General features: G+C 35.7%; 1 protein-coding gene across 9 annotated transcripts in view; it reads left to right on the top strand.

The window, feature by feature from the left end:
- IFNE (interferon epsilon) overlaps positions 1-10,767 on the top strand; it is a 107,983-nt gene extending 97,216 nt beyond the window's left edge. For 5 of the 9 annotated variants that reach the window (XR_012094800.1, XR_012094799.1, XR_012094797.1 and 2 more), the window contains 3 exons: positions 6,432-6,515; positions 10,285-10,410; positions 10,544-10,767. Coding sequence is in view for 1 of the 9 variants with exons in the window: in XM_073021664.1 (XP_072877765.1) it covers positions 5,890-6,471 (582 nt within the window). In the remaining 8 variants the exon portion in view is untranslated. Of the gene's footprint in view, positions 1-1,105; positions 6,516-10,284; positions 10,411-10,543 lie in introns of those variants that run through there. The other 4 variants (XR_012094795.1, XR_012094802.1, XR_012094801.1 and 1 more) reach the window with 4 other exon arrangements.
- The last annotated feature ends 6,119 nt before the right edge of the window (positions 10,768-16,886 follow it).

Genomic DNA, 16,886 nt, shown 5'->3' with positions numbered 1-16,886 from the left:
AGCTAAAGATGAACTACCAGTCATTTGTTTAATTTATTTCAGAGGCTTCGTCATACTCAGTGTTACTTAAGATTTAGCCCTTTTTTCATCATCATGGCACTCTTCCATTGTTTTTCTATAAGCAATGTAAGCATGCAGTGAATTTCCTTAATACCATCCTTAGATTTGGACAAGAGTGACCTGTGCTCTACTCTAGGTCTTGCCCTTTTGAGACCCCTGAATATCAGACATGATTCAATTTATACAACATATGTGTATGCACACATAGAAGTGCACATACACACACATGCATAGACACACACATTTTTTAAAAACATCTAGTACCCACATCACTTAGGATCTGGTGCTCAGTGCTCACATATGGCCCAATAACTCTAAATATACATACTCATTAGTAATTCCATTTGGTTCCCAGGGAAACATTTCTCCACATCTCTTGCTTTCAGTCCCCTACAAAAAAGTGACTGTGCCTGATGCCATGAAGGAGACGTTGCCTTGGAATGTAGGGGATTTGAGCTACAGAGGAAAGAGAAAAGACACATTAATTGCCTAATAAACCCTTCCTCAAGGACAGCATGAATGCAATAGATTCTTACAAAATGAAATACCATGTCTCAATAGTACCCAGTGTCCATTCTCTTGCTTGTCTTTATGTAACAATTAGTGATTCAGGAGGGACTCATAAATTATGATGGGCATTGGCAATAGTTGCACATGGACACGGGAAAATATTTCTCAATATCAATTTATTTTACTCTTAAATCTGAATTTATGTTGGTCTAGATATATGCTGGAAGTGTGATACATTTTTTTAACATTGTCATCCATATGAACCTTGAAAGAGAATTGCATGTAATTTTACTTTTATAAACATTTTTAATGTTTAATAAGTTTAATTAAAAGATTAAGTATATACTTTATTTAAATACTGTCAGTTTAAATTTGATATTCATTATACTATGCATGTTGTCTTTTAATTTTGATAGATAACATTGTATAAAATTTCATGTTTTTTGAAAATATAAAATATGTAATATTTTTAACATTTACTTGAGATTATATTTTTTGTGAAAATATTTTCAAAATTTCTAGACTTTGAATACAATTATATTTTGTTTTTAATATTTTATATCAGGGTTCAGCAAACCTTTCTATAAAGGACCAGAGAGTAAATATTTTAGGTTTTGTAGACCATGTGGTTCCTATCACAACTATTCAGCCTTGCTATTGTAGCATGAAAGTGCCATATACACTTTATAAACAAATGAGCATCATTATGTTCTAATAAAACTTTATTTACAAAAGCAGGTGGTAGGCCAGATTGGGTCCATAGGCTATAGTTTGTCAACTCCCACTTTAGATTATTTATGATGAGAGAACCTCCACTTCTAGTCATGAGGGACAACTAAATTTATCATTTCACTTTAAACAACTAGAATACTGAGTAAAATATATGAAAAATAGTTTTTAGACATTGGATAACAGGCAGCATAAGATAATGATCCTTGAGAGAAAGGAAAGAAATACAGTAAACCCTACCATTGCTCCAGCTTAACGCTGGGTAGAAAATTGGTAGGCTGCAGCACAAAGAGGAGGAAACTCCAACAGACCAGTATTCTCACTGAGTTGATATGTCATAGTTTGGAGTTCAGGGAGGCAGCAAAATATTGGAGAAGATACTGCTGCACAGAGGGAAATTGGGGGAGAATGAATGAGAGCTACAGAGATCTGTAAAAATGCCTTCAGGAGTCTTTAGCTAATGTGTGGTTTGTGCATGTATGTAAAAAAGTTACCCAAGATTAGGAAAAAAAACACCCAGAAAGGAGCAGGCAGCAAAGGCTGTCCCCATTGCTAACACAGGGCTGGGAATATTTCATGTTTCCAGCAGCCAGAGGGCAAACATCTCCAAATTCAGAGAGCATTAAGACTATATTCTTGGTTAAAAAGACATTGCCCTAGATTATAAATTATGCTTCACTCATGCTAACAAAGAAAGTATCAGAGGAATCAAATTCCAAGTAACTCAACTATACCCTAAAACAAAGTTCAACTATATGTAAAGGACTTAACAAATCCAGCTCCCATTAAAGTAAAATTTACAATGCTCTGAATCCACTCAAAAGTGACCAAACATGCAAAAGACATAGGAAAATAGGACCCATAAAGAGTAGAAATATAATTGACAAGAGCAGACCCAGAAATGACACAAATGATAGAATTATCAGAAAAGGAGATAAAACGCCTACTATAAATATACCCCATATGCTCAAGAATGTAGAGGAAAAGATGAATGTGATGAGGAAAGAAATGTAGATATGAAAAAGAAACAAATTTGACTTCTACAAATGAAAGTATAATATCTGAAGTGATAAATATACTGGATGTGATTAACTGTAGATAAGATACTACTAAAGGAAATACCAATAAGCTTGAAGGCAGACACAGAAACTATTAAAAATAAGACAGAGGAAAAGACTAAAAAGTAAATGAGCAAAGCTTCAGGGAACTGTGTGATAATATTAAACAGTCAAACACATCTAGAGATGTAGACCCAGAAGAGATTAGGAGGGAGGGAATGGAAATAGAAAAATGTTAAAAGAAATAAAGTCTGAAACTTTTTCAAATTTGATGGAAATGATAAAATCATGGATTCACAAAGCTCAAAAAAATCCTTGTAAAAGAGACAAGAATAAAATCATACCAAAGCACATTATTATCAAATTGCCAGAAAATAGTGATAGTAAATCTTAAAAGCTGCCAAAGAAAAAGAAGAAACATTATGCACACAGGAATAAAATTAAGAATGACCACAATTTTCTCTTCAGAAATTACGCAAGTCAGAATAGAGTAGAGCAACATGTTTACAGTAAAGAAAAAATCAACTTAGAATTCTATACACAGCAAAAATATATTTCAAAAAGAAGACACAATACTTTTTGAGACAGACAAAAGCCAAGAGAGTTTACTTTCCAGGGGATGTGTGGTGTAAGAAATATTAATGAAAGTAGTGTAAAGAATGAGAGAGAGGAAATAGAAGTATACAGTTATAATATCCTTACCCTGTACTTTAAGTGGGTTGTAATATTATTTGAAGGTAAACTGTAATATGTTAAAGAAAGATGTATATTTTTAATCCTAGAGAAACTTGTGTGAAAACAAAAAGTAAAACAAAGTGGTATTACTACCAAGCCAATAATGGAGATAACATGGGCAGTAGAAAACAACAAAAAATTCAATCCAGAAGAAGGAAGGAAAAGCTTAAAAGTGAAAAAAAAAACATATGGGCAGTTAGGAAACAAATAATGGTAGATATAAACCGAGCCATACTGACAATTACGTTAAGTTTAATGACCTAAACACTCTAATAAAGCAAAGATTGTCAGACAGAATAAAATACAAGGTCCAACTATATGCTCTGTATAAGAAACTCACTTTAAATATAACATGAATAAGTTAAAAAATTAAAAGATGCAAAAAAGATATGCTAACACTAATTGAAAAAAACATAAATGGTTATCAGAGAAAGTTGATTTAGGAGTAAGGAATAATGCAAAGGATACAGAGGGACATTTTAAAATAAAGGGGTCAATACATCAACAAGACATAGTAATTCTAAATATGATGCACCTAATACTAAAGTTCTAAAATAAATAAGGGAAAAACTGATAGAACTTAAATGGGAGATAGGCAAATCTAAAACTATACTAGGGATTTCAATTCTCTCTTGATAGTTGATAGAACAAATAGACTGTCAGAAAGGATATAGAAAATTTCAAACACTTTCAACCAGCTTAACCTAATTGACATTTATAAAACAGTCCAACCAACAAAAGTAGAACATTATTATTTCAAGTTCACAAGGAACTGTCATCAAGATAAACCATATTCTGAGCCATAAATAAGTCTCAATAAATTTAAACTACATTCTTTAACCACAATGATTCAAATATGAAATCAGTAACAGAAAGGCATCTGGAAAATCCCTGATCATTTGTAAATTAAACAACATTTAGATCATTTTTGTCAGTTGAATGAAAATGATGAGAAAGCCTTAATTATAGATCAGAACTTATTAGACAGAGTCACGCCTGTTATTCTTAATTTATTTTTATATTGTTTTCCTGAAGCTCAGCATAAAATATTTAAAGATTTTTTGAGACTAGTCAAAATTCTACTGTCCAGATGGATTAAGCATAATGTTATGAAACAAGTGTTATTCCTTTTGTATATTATATATTATCATGGGTCTTTTCTCTCTCTCTCTCTCCTCTCTCAGATAGAGAGGGAAAAGACCCCTCTGTGGAGCATGCTGACTCAGTTTATTTCAACTTATTAATACTAGAGTAAGTGACCAGACATACAGCTGAGCTGGTATATAATGAGACCGTACATGTTTACAGAGTGCCTGTTTTCGACATTTAGGGATTCACCCAGCTACCTGCAGAAAAATGATTAAAGATAAGATTCAACATCTTGTATCACTTTGTGTAGAACATATTAATTTATTCCAAGTCAACACATATTTACGAAGCAACTACTATAGTTATATAGACAGTAAAGAAATCAGTTATCAGTGTTTATTTCACACTCTGAAGAGACTTTTAATCATGTAAATTCATAGTCAAATATAAGACAGAACAGGAAAGGTGTCTTAAATAAGGTAGGTACAAAGTGTTGTGGGGATCCAGAAGATTATGGCTCCTTGGGGGAGATGTGGGTCTTAAAGGACAAGTAGTCTTTAGTCCTTGCACAGAGAGGTTCTTGAGGTAAAGGAGGCAACAGGTGATGTTTCAGAGAAAGCATCATCAATAAATACACACACACACACACACACACACAAAAGCGCTAGCTGTATTAAGGGAATACTAAATCACTTTTTCTGGAGTTCAGATTCCCTTACACTATATTTAGAGCAACAGTGGGATAAGATTGGAAAGGTAGATTGGGGGCTTATTCAAGAGGAACTTAGAATATGGAACTGGGTGTTTGTAATTCAGAGGACATTGTTAATGTAGAGATGCTCACATTAGTTTACCAGAGTTATCACTATTCTAGGGAATGTACACTAACCAAATACCCCCAATCTCTCTTCACATATAATTTTATCATCTATAATGGATACATATCATTTAATTATATGGATGTACCAACATATATGTAATCATTCGCCTGTTGTTGAACCTATAGGTTGTTTCTAATATTCTGCCATTGCAATAATATTATAACAACATTCTTTGCTACTTTTTTCACATTGCTTCTATAGGCTAGAATCTTAGATATTAAACTGATAGGATAAGATATAAAATAATTTAAGATTGCTGATGTATGTTTTAAAGTTAATTTGCTCAAGCATTTGTGAGAATTTACAGTTCTTGTTGAGGTTTTAAATTTAGTCGTTTGTAGGTATTTTAAGTTTTGCCCCTGAATTCTTTATAAGTACTGCTAAGCCTTTGATAAGTTTTACTCCATGAAAGACTATTACTGAAAAAGAAATCTCAATAAAAGAACTTTAATAAGCTTGACTAAATATTTAGAAAGCACATTGTGTTCAGTGAAACTTTGTATATAATGAATAGAATAATAAAAGATTATATTGGCTGACTAGTCTGTAATTGCCTCGAGGAAAACATACAATGAATAAGTTATTTTGGTTACTTCCTCAAAATAGCCAACACAATAGGGAAATGGAGAAAATGTACTCTGAACACCATGAAAAGGGAACCTGAAAATCTAATGTGTAAACTTGCAGAAATGACATTAGAAAACAAAACCAACAAAAGAGAACACTCTCCAAAATAATCTGAGATGCACGAAAGGCAAACATTCATTCACTAGAGTTGAAATTTCCTTAAGTCTGTGCTGAGATAAGTAGCATATTTGACCTTCACCATGATTATCAAGCACTTCTTTGAAATTGTGTTGGTGCTGCTGGTCTCTACCACTGTCTTCTCTCTAGATTTGAAACTGATTCTCTTCCAGCAAAGAAGAGTGAATCAAGAAAGTTTAAAACTCTTGAATAAGTTGCAAAGCTCATCAATTCACCTGTGTCTACCACACAGGAAAAACTTTCTGCTTCCTCAGAAGTCTTTGAGTCCTCAGCAGTACCAAAAAGGATATACTCTGGCCATTCTCCATGAGGTGCTTCAGCAGATCTTCAGCCTGTTCAGGGCAAATATTTCTCTGGATGGTTGGGAGGAAAATCACATGGAGAAATTCCTCATTCAACTTCATCAACAGCTAGAATACCTAGAAGCACTCATGGGACTGGAAGCAGAGAAGCTAAGTGGTACTTTGGGTAGTGATAACCTTAGATTACAAGTTAAAATGTACTTCCGAAGGATCCATGATTACCTGGAAAACCAGGACTACAGCAGCTGTGCCTGGGCCATTGTCCAAGTAGAAATCAACCGATGTCTTTTCTTTGTGTTCAGTCTCACAGAAAAGCTGAGCAAACAAGGAACAGACCCTTGAACGACATGAAACAAGAACTTAATACAGAGTTGTAAAAGCTCAAGGTAGGTGGAGGAACTAAAGGACTTCTCCAAACATGATTATTTCTGTTCTTCATAGAATAGTAATACAATTTATAGTACAATCACACTGTTTTGATTTTGTATATATATATTTATCTGTGTTTTAAGATTGTGCATATTGACCACAATTGTTTTTATTTTGTAATGTGGCTTTATATATTCTATCCATTTTAAATTGTTTATAAGTCAAAATAAATTCATTAATATGGTTGATTCTTCAAATGGGTGTATTTTCATGCAGGCTGGCTGGGTAGATACAATGAAATATGCCACTAATGTAAAAATACTTTCCTTAACATAGAACTCCATTGCAATGATTGGCTTATTTGCCAGAAGTTGCTAGAGACAATGAGAAATACTGGGAATAATTTGCATTGTAAGATTTGAAAATATGATTACACAGTGAATATTTACATTACAGGAGACACAATAGAAATATGGTGAAAGGACATGAACAGTTTGCAGAGGAAAAAAAACGACATTAAAAGAGGTTCAATCTCACTCATGATAATAAAAATACAAATTAAACAGCATGCATGCCATTTGTAGTACAATCACTATGGAGGCAATTAGGTAATATCTATCAAAATTATAGATTCATGTAAACTTTCATCTATAAATTCTAGGCCTGGAAATGTGTCCTATAAAAATACTTGCCTATGGCCGGGTGTGATGGCTCACGCCTGTAATCCCAACACTTTGGGAGGCCAAGGACGGTGGATCACAAGGTCAGGAGTTTGAGATCAGCCTGGCCAATATGGTGAAACCCCGTCTCTACCAAAAATACAAAAATTAGCCAGGCATGGTGGTGGGCACCTGTAGTCCCAGCTACTCAGGAGGCTGAGGCAAGAGAATCACTTGATCCTGGGGGGCGCAGGTTGCAGTGAGCTGCGATCATGCCACTGCACTCCAGCCTGGGTGACAGAGCGAGACTCTATCTCAAAAAAAAAAAAAAAAGAAAAAGAAAAGAAAAGAAAAAACCCAAAACTTGCCCACGTGTGATATAACTTACAAACATTATTTTCTGCAGTACTATTAGTAATACCAAAAGACAAGAAATCATCTCGATTTTCCTAATTAGAGATAGTTGAGGCATATTCATATAAAGGAACACTATTCAGCTGGAGAAACAAATGAGAGCATATTTCTTTTTGAAAAAGTTGAAAATAGGCAAGATACAGAGCAGTATAAATAAAATGCTACATTTGGGGTGAAAATGTTAAATAAAATTTATGTTTGTCCTTACTGTATATAAATAAAGAATAAGAAATAAATTATAATGATTACCTGTATTTAGGGGAAGAAGGAAGACTGAAGAAGATTAGGGTGGGAGAGATTTTACAGCTCCTTTAAAAATTTTTATATTAAATCGTGTGAATATTACAAATTAAGATAATAATTTAAAATGTATCTAACAAGTCACAGTTATCAGAAATATGCATGAGGGAGTCTGGCTGGTGAAGGTCAAAAGGAACAGGACTGAGTTAGCCTGCCCCTGGTTGGGATGTCTGCCTGGAGGAGGGCTGGAGAGAAGCACACTTGTGCCAACAGGGAGAGTTCGTGCTCCTGGGAGATGCCAGTGATGGAGGGATTCCAGCTCTTCTAGCCAGGAACTCCCAGAAGTCACCATGGAACAATGTGGGGGCAGAGAAACTAACGTTCATTAAGGCTTGGTGGCTATCCCACTTTTGTCCACTGTAAGCAGCAGAGCCATGGCCCAAAACTCTGATGCTAGTTCTACTACCATGTATCATGTTCTACGTCAGATTCATTGCATAATTGGAGGTAAAAGTCGTAAATGTAAAAACTCAGTGAAGAACAAAGCATACTCCAGTTTAATTAGTGCAAGTGAGTAATGGCTGGTACTTTAGACTTGGTTTGAAAGGGAAGATTAGGAACTGAGTAGGATCCTGAAAGTGAGACCGTCACCTGCAATAGTGAAGAGGGGTAAGGAAGCAGAGGCTGGCAATCAGAAGCAAGTCTTTGCTGACTTCACATTGCGGCCAGGGATTGATCTGTTTACCTTCAAGTTCACACAAAGGTAGTTAAGTGGAGGAAGGAGAAATACCACACTGGACTGCAAATACAAGTTACTTTTCTTCTCATGATCTGTAACATTTTTTTGTTGTTCTTTAAACCAGGAAGTTTGTAGAATCAAATCCTACATTTAACACATTATCCAATTTTCAAATTGACCTCACAAAATGCTTTCTGTTATTATTATTTTTTCTCAAGTGAGAACAAGACTGTAAAGGTGAAGTAAAATGCTCAAAGTAATGGAGCAAGCCACAGAGCTTGCAGATACCAGAGCAAAGATCTTATCCCAAGTCAGCCTGACTCAAAAGCCTGCACTGTGTTCTTGACAACTCAAACCTGAATAACATTGTGCAATATCACTGCAAAATAATAATAACAGTAATAATAATTTTCTCCTAGCTTTCTTTATTCAAGTTCACAATGGTCTCTGCAGTCTTGAATTAAAGAAAAGATATTTCCCTTTCTCTTGACATTGCTTTCTTAAGAACTGAGAACAGAATGAAGGAACTGTCAAATAGAAACATTTAGCAAATAATACTCATATTTAGATGTTTAAACTAATACTTTATATCCTAATGTTTTCCCAAACATGTAGGTTTATGAAGTTGATATCCTGTTTGTATAATCACCTCAATGCCTAGCACAAAATAAAAAATTGTTACTTTTAAATATGTCTGCCCTTTTAAAACTCCAAAACCAGAGCTCTAAACTTGGGAATACTGGGAAGGAGAAACGTATTAAAAGATTGGACTCCTGGCTTAGTAGCACATGGAAAGGCTTGGAGTATGGGTAGGTTCATTTGTACTTGCAGGCTGAGTTATATTTTTGTTACATCTATATGTATTGAGCTAAGCAAATCATTAAATCCAAAAGCAGGTTACAAAATAATAACAGCATCATCATATTTTCTACAAATAAAATATTCATGAAAAGTATATGAAAAGAAATGCATGAAAATGTTCATAGTACTTCACTTACACTTTTTGGATTAAATATTTCTCCCATGAATAAGGATTCCTTTTAGAACCAGGAAAAAATAAAATTATTATATTTTTGAAATTTAAAAAAAGAACAGGCTGGGTACAGTGGCTCATGCCTGTAATCCCAGCACCTTGGGAGGCCAAGGCAGGGAGATTGCTTGAGCCCAGGAGTGTGAGAGCAGCCTAAGCAACATGGTGAGATACCATCTCTATTTTAAAAAATAAAAAGAACTCTTGTAAAGGGTACCTGCTATGAGTTAAGCCCCACTCTAACATGAATCAGAATCACCTGGAGGATTTGTTAAAACCCTGATTGCATGGTCCCATCCCACTGTTTCTGATTCAATAGGTCTGTGGTGTGGCCTGAGTAATTACATTTCTAACAGTTTTCACATGATGCTGTTGCTGCTGGTCCTGTGATTACACGTGGTAAGCCATACCCCTACTTCTTGATGGCCTTGGTAGGTTTTTAAGAGATGAAGGCATAGTTTTTTTAAGGCTACTGATCTCATATTTCTTATGACATCTGGAAAAAGTGAGCACCCTATATAGGAGTTAGTTGATGAAGATTTTTTTTTTCTATCACTGCCTTTTCACAGCAGCAAATCAGACATTTTCCTTCTTAAAGAAGCTATATGTAGCAACTGTCATATCCTAGGTGCACCCCATGACAATAACTGCCTTTTAAGGAAAATGGACTAAAAGAAGTTTTGTTTTGTTTTGTTTTCTGTAAGGATTTCTGGTCCTCATACCATGTGGTTGAGTGAAATCAAAACTTCAACCATAGCAATGCTGATTGGACAAAGAATGTGTTGTGGACACAAAATCAAACCTCTGGAGGACAGAGGATTCATTCCAAGGTGAAAAATGGCAAACTTATCCAGTAATCTCCTCTTTAGAGAAGTATAAATGTTTGGTAAATAGATTTGGGGGCCATTTGTGGAATTGCCTTTGTCTAAAGTCATTTAACCCAAATTTTCTATTCCTCCCTAGGGTCTGCTTATATTCAACAACTGGTCTATGTGGGGGTATGAAGGCCCCTTACTCCACCTGTGAAGAGTCATCCCAGCTTCAGACCACATTCCCCAGCCTCCTGTTATTGGCTAAGGCCATTTTGTGACCACACTGCAGCTTAGCTTTCCCTCTTGCCTAACCCTCCTGCCTTTTCTTCTCACAAATGTTGATTCCATAGCTTTCTCCAATAAACAAACTCGTTGCATGAGAATCATCATCTCAGAATTTGTTGTCTGACCTTCAATTTAGGGCCACAGAAAACCTAAGCTCATAAGTTGTTTCTTTTGCTAGCTACGCATTCTTTCCCTTATATGTGTTAACAGCATTCCTGTTATTCATGATTCACTTAAAATTTTTCCCTTCATGGAAAGCCTTTATAGTCTGATTTGTCGGAACCTATTTGCTCCTTGCCCACAGCACAAATCTTACCATGTCACCCACCTCATTGTACTGTAATGGATTACTTCTCTTTCTTCCAACTAGACTATTACCTACTTTATAGTAAGGACATGGCTTCTTAACTCTTTAGCACATTATTCAACATTTAACAGAGACACTCTAAATATTGAATGAATGCAGACTTTTTAAAATGTAGCATTAAAGGAAAGAAGGGAGATACCAGTACCATATTGTCAATGCCAATTAGACATATGAGGAGGCCGTCTAGAAATGAGGAAGTCTTTCTTGTTTATGTGGTATGCTAAGAGGTTAAGTTCTTATGTTTGTTTTTGAGACTCTCCATTATTCCTGGATGGACCTGATATGCTACTTCTTAGAGTGAAAATGAAGTATTTATCTTTCTCCGATGAAATGGTGGGTTTTACACTTATATAGCAAGGGCACAATAAAATAAGAACATAATATGTAGGGCAGAAGTCCAGATGGGAGCCTCTCTTCTAACTATTGGTTCTGATCATCTTAAACAATGCTTTCCTGAACTAATTTTTTTTTTTTTTTTTTTTTTTTTTTTGAGACGGAGTTTCACTCTTGTTGCCCAGGATGAAGTGCAATGGCATGATCATGGCTCACTGTAACCTCTGCCTCCTGGGTTCAAGCGAGTCTGCTGCCTCAGCCTCCCGTGTAGCTGGGATTACAGGTGCCTGTCACCACACCCAGCTAATTTTTGTATTTTTAGTAGAGACAGGGTTTCACCATGTTGGCCAGGATGGTCATGAACTCCTGACCTCAGGTGATCTACCCACCTCAGCCTCCCAAAGTGCTGGGATTACAGGTGTGAGCCACTGTCCCAGGGCGACCCCACTCTTAGCACCATCTTGAGCACCATTAGCACCATCTTGAGCAGTTCTAAAAGGATCTGTTTTTTGCTCAGCTTATTAAAAAAACTTAATATTATGAAAATATTAAAACAATACATGCCAATGGTATAAATGGCTCAATTTTACAATTTTATAAGATATAACACTCTTCCCATTGTTCTAGTCAAAAGGCCACTCACTCATTTGTTGTCCAAAATAGGTGGCCACTAGCTGTTAATAAAGATTTGGTGACAATTTTCTTCATTTCTTTGGATTTTATACATAAAGCATTATGAGTAGGCAGAAGATAGCCAGCATGTAGTAAGTGTTTAGAGGTAAGTAGCTAGGGTTACGTAGTAAGTATGCAGGAAGGGACCATAACACAATAACAGTCCTATGAATTTTGCCTTCAAGGCAAAAAGAATCCAGTTTCTTAGAGGTATGAAAACCTGTTCGGTCAATTTAGGTAGGGATGTTTATCTCTTGGAAAGGATGAAGTGAGATTTAAATAGAACAAACGACAGGATTCCGTTGACTAATAAATCATGTAACTTTAGTCTACATAAGAAAGGTAAGCATACATTGTTTTAGTGAAATTTATTCCGAGTTAAGTTTCAACATAAGCCTTACAGCAAATAAAATATAGATCCTTGGAGAAAATTTAATTAATAGAAATTGATGTCAGTTCATATCAGATGAACAATGCAGTTACCAATCTGTATGAAAACATTTGGGATCAAAGTGAATTTATTTGGAAAGCACGGAGAATTGAATTCTTAGCTGGTGTATTATTCAGTATAATAGATCTTTTTAAAAAAGTAATAGTTCCTAATCCACTCTCATTACTATAGATGGAGGAATGAGTACCGGAGAAACAGGCTAGATGAAATTGGAAAGAAAGAAGCATATTTCCAGACTCAGTGGTGGGATTAGAGGAGAAATACTTTGAAGGACCCATTTGTGCCTAGTAGAGGGGGAAAAGAAAGATAATACACTCCGTGGATGGGATAGAGATCAGGAGCAGAAATAACTAAAATAATAAAAATGTCTCTGAAATGCCTCTGGCTAAGTGGGTTCTTATTGTGCATTCAAATTAGAGAGGCAAAGAGAGGATTCCGTACATTTCAGCATTTACGTTGCAGCACCTGCAGGAATTGTAATTGAAGATACAAGATTAGGGGTCCCATTGAGAAAGGATTTTAGAGACTTCACTAGTAGATTCATGCTGTAATTTCCAACACAAAGTTTCCTAGGAGCACTTGGGACTGTCTGAGGGGTTGAACATAAACAAAACAAAACAAAAGAAAATGAAACCAAACAAAAAGCATATATGGTATGGTGCAGAGGGAGGGAAGGTGGGTTACCGGGTAGTGGGAGCCATAGGGCTTAGGGTTTCAGGGCATGTATGTTGGGGCGGGTGGGAGAAGGTGGCTGAAAAAAACAAAACACAAACATGTGACGTTGACCACACATACACACACACAAGGTAGAGTGCAAAGTTTGAGATAAAAGACTTTTTTCCCCTAAATCATCTCTTTTAGATTGCCATGTACTGTCTTCTCCTACTAATAATGCCTGATATTAAAAATCAAAAGGAATAAAAAACGCTAAATGACCTTCTCGTGCACAACACTCAGGTAAATAGCTATGAAGGTTGAGCCAAGGGGTAGCCTTAGTGTTACACCCATGGCTTTGTCAAAGTTGACAAAGCAGAGTTATTGTGCTAAGCAGAGTTATTGTGACTGGACCAGGTGTGGATATAACTCTTTTCTTCCTTAGAATGGGTTCCTTTTTAGGATAAACAACAAACCCACTCTATGACCATGACGTAAGTCCAGACACGTCTGAGTCCAAGGGCAGCACAGTTTAGGCTCAAGCTGAGGACGTTCAGTACATGGGAAAACATGTAAATGTAATACATTATATAAATATGTCTAGACAATTCATATGATGTCGTCAGATCCTGGATATACAGCCAATGAGCTGTGAAACCTATATCCAATAAAATCATGTTTTTGAAGAAATAGATATTCCCCCACTGGAGTATTAAGTCTGCTCCAGTTCCACTTGCTCCCTTGACTGGGCTCAGGGTTACAATCTGGACAAGAATGAGATCTTCAAGTGTCTGTATGAGAATCTTGCCTCTTTCATGACTAGGAGACAGGAAAGAATCCACATTTCCTTAGGGGCTGATGGAAGATAGCTCCCTGCTGACAAAAGATCATGCTACTGTGTCCCCTGCGAATACCACCAGCAGATATTCAAGCCTTTCGTGACACAGAGATCTCATGCTAGTTGAGATGAATGAAACCTGGATGGAGAAATTTCTTACTGGGTCTCACCAGCAGATGGACACCTAGAAGAAATTAGAGACAGGAAACAAAAAGAAGCCTGCCTCCTGAGAAGTGAGCATGTTATTCTGCTTCTCTTTGCCTCTGGTCATTCAGCTATTGAGTATAATAAAAATAGCCCAAATCATTGGATGGTTACGAGGATGAATTGAATTATAAACACTTCAGAACAATGCCTGGCATGCTCAATAAATAGAAAACATTATACCTAGTATATCAAAATGTAGGAAACAAATGCAAACCTATTAAATACCAGAAATATGTGTATGTAAAACATCTTTAAACCTTCAGACAGGAAAGCTCTTTCTGAGTAATATGAAAACCAAGGCCACAATGGAAAAAAGAAATACATTTTAACACATTAAATGGAAAAAATTCTGTCCAGCAAAGGGCCATAAAGAAAATTCAAATCACGTGAAAAAAAATACCCATATTTTAAAATATATGAGTATTAATATTTTAAATAAAAAGTTCAAATATTTTAAGAACCTGATAGAGATATGAGTAAGAAATATAGAGGTAGTTTACGAGAAGCATAAATAGCTATGAGTGGATAATATGCCAAATAATATGCCTCTCTTTTCAAATAAATGAAAGATCTGATGAACAACAAAAAGATTACTTGGTGATGGTTGGGATAAGAGTAGATACAGTAGAAGTATAAAATTTAAAAACACTTATAGTTAATTTGGTAAAAATCTACCAAAATTATTAAACCACCAGACCCAGAAAATGCAGCCCTAGGTATTTATATTACAAAAATACTCTATCCATATGCCAGCTCAAACATATATACAAATTTATTTATTGAAGCATTATTTATACAAAAGACAATTGTAGTGAAATTAATATCCTATTATAGAGGATTGGTTAACAATGCTCCCTTTGTATTACAGAATACTGTATAGTCATTCAATCTAATTAGGTAAAGAATATTCATTTACATCCAAACTTGTTCATAATATGTTGAATGGTGTCAAGTGAAAATGCAAGCTAAGAAATAAGAATGATTACATTAGCCAGGTGCGGTGGCCCACGCCTGTAATCCCAGCACTTTGGGAGGCCGAGGTGGGCGGATCACCAGGTCAGGAGATCGAGACCATCCTGGCTAACACAGTGAAACCCTGCCTCTACTAAAAATATAACAACAACAACAAAAATTAGCCGGGTGTGGTGGTGGGCACCTGTAGTCCCAGCTACTCTGGAGGCTGAGGCAGGAGAATGGTGTGAACCTAGGAGGCGGAGGTTGCAGTGAGCTGAGATCGCACCACTGTACTCCAGCCTGGGCAACAGAGCGAGACTCCGTCTCAAAAAAAAAATAAAGAATGATTACGTTGATGAGGAAATAGAGGGTAGAAATGAGATTTTAAAATTGTCTTTTAATTTGTGGAATATAAATATCTTGTTTTCTCTTTTTTAAATTCTTAACTATCCATTTAAGTTGACTCAGATGGTATCTAGCATTTCTATTTTCATGAAGCAAATGAGATTTATCATAGCTTAGTTTCTACTGTGGTTGGTACTGGAAGACAACATCTGCCTTTGGTATCACCAGGGGACAATGTGGAAATGTGGAGGGACCACTTCACTGGCCACTATTAAAAGTGGAGGTGAAACAGATAGAATATTAGATAAAAATCATATTTTCTAATAAGTAAATATGAGAATTTTAGTATGTTTCTCATTTAATGCATAAACACAGTGATAGAGCTTTATAAATAATTAAAATTCCAACTCCTGGAAATTGATATCCTCTTTACTATATGGTTTTTTATAGTTGTTTATGGATGAGTAAAGCACATTCTTATTTTTTCCTCTAGCACCATTCTAGATCTTGGAGCTATGTTTTTGCACCTCGTGATATTGACTTATTTTCTCTTTAAAGCAAAAGTTTGCACTCAGAAAGGCTCCTCTAACCCAACATCTTGCTCTAAACTTATCTTTAGCTGATCCAGCAATTGCTGAATAAGTTACAACAGCAAGCTCTCCACGAATCTCTATTCAGTAGGAAGTCACACTCTTGTATTAAATTAAAATGAAGGAAAAAACTGCTTGAATGTACCTTACAGAAGAAAGATATTCAGAAAAGGTCCTTTGGTACAGAGTCAGAAAAGATCTACTTGTAGGGACTATGAACCCAAAACAGACCTCTAAGAAGGAGGCATTTTGGATGAATAAGAATGGTCTCATGGCAATAATCTCAAAGCCCATTGTGATGTTCTTAGACTAACAATGTCAGGAAATACCTCAGAAGGTAAGGAACTTATTTACATCTGTAGCTTATTTGCATGTTACTTGAAGTATTTGCTTATTTCATGTCACTTTTAAGAGTAGATGCAATTTATTAGCATTTGGTAAAGTCATTTTATTTTACTTACGATCTGAAAAAAACCCATAGTTTTGGCTTTAAGGCATAAATTCTACCAGTATATGTATGCTTTAACTGGAAATAATATATTTGAAATATATCTTGATAAATTTTCTATTCTTTGAAATCTGATTTTTCCCTGGTAGCTCTTCGCTCCCTTTCCCAACCCACTCTCCCTCCTCTCCCTCAGGAAGGAGAAGTTAAAAGTACATAGGAAAGGGGAAGAAGAGGAATAGCCACAATTCCCATCACATAGGAATGTGAGATAAAGGCCTTTCTGGTACTGGGTAGCATTCATTAGCAGGGAAAGAAAGGAGGGAAGATACAGAATAGTACGGAATAGCAGT

The sequence above is a fragment of the Chlorocebus sabaeus genome, chromosome 12 (assembly GCF_047675955.1).
Source record: "Chlorocebus sabaeus isolate Y175 chromosome 12, mChlSab1.0.hap1, whole genome shotgun sequence".
Taxonomy (NCBI): Eukaryota; Metazoa; Chordata; class Mammalia; order Primates; family Cercopithecidae; genus Chlorocebus; species Chlorocebus sabaeus.
Note: the sequence above shows the minus strand (reverse complement) of the source record. Positions and strands in the feature narration are given on the sequence as shown.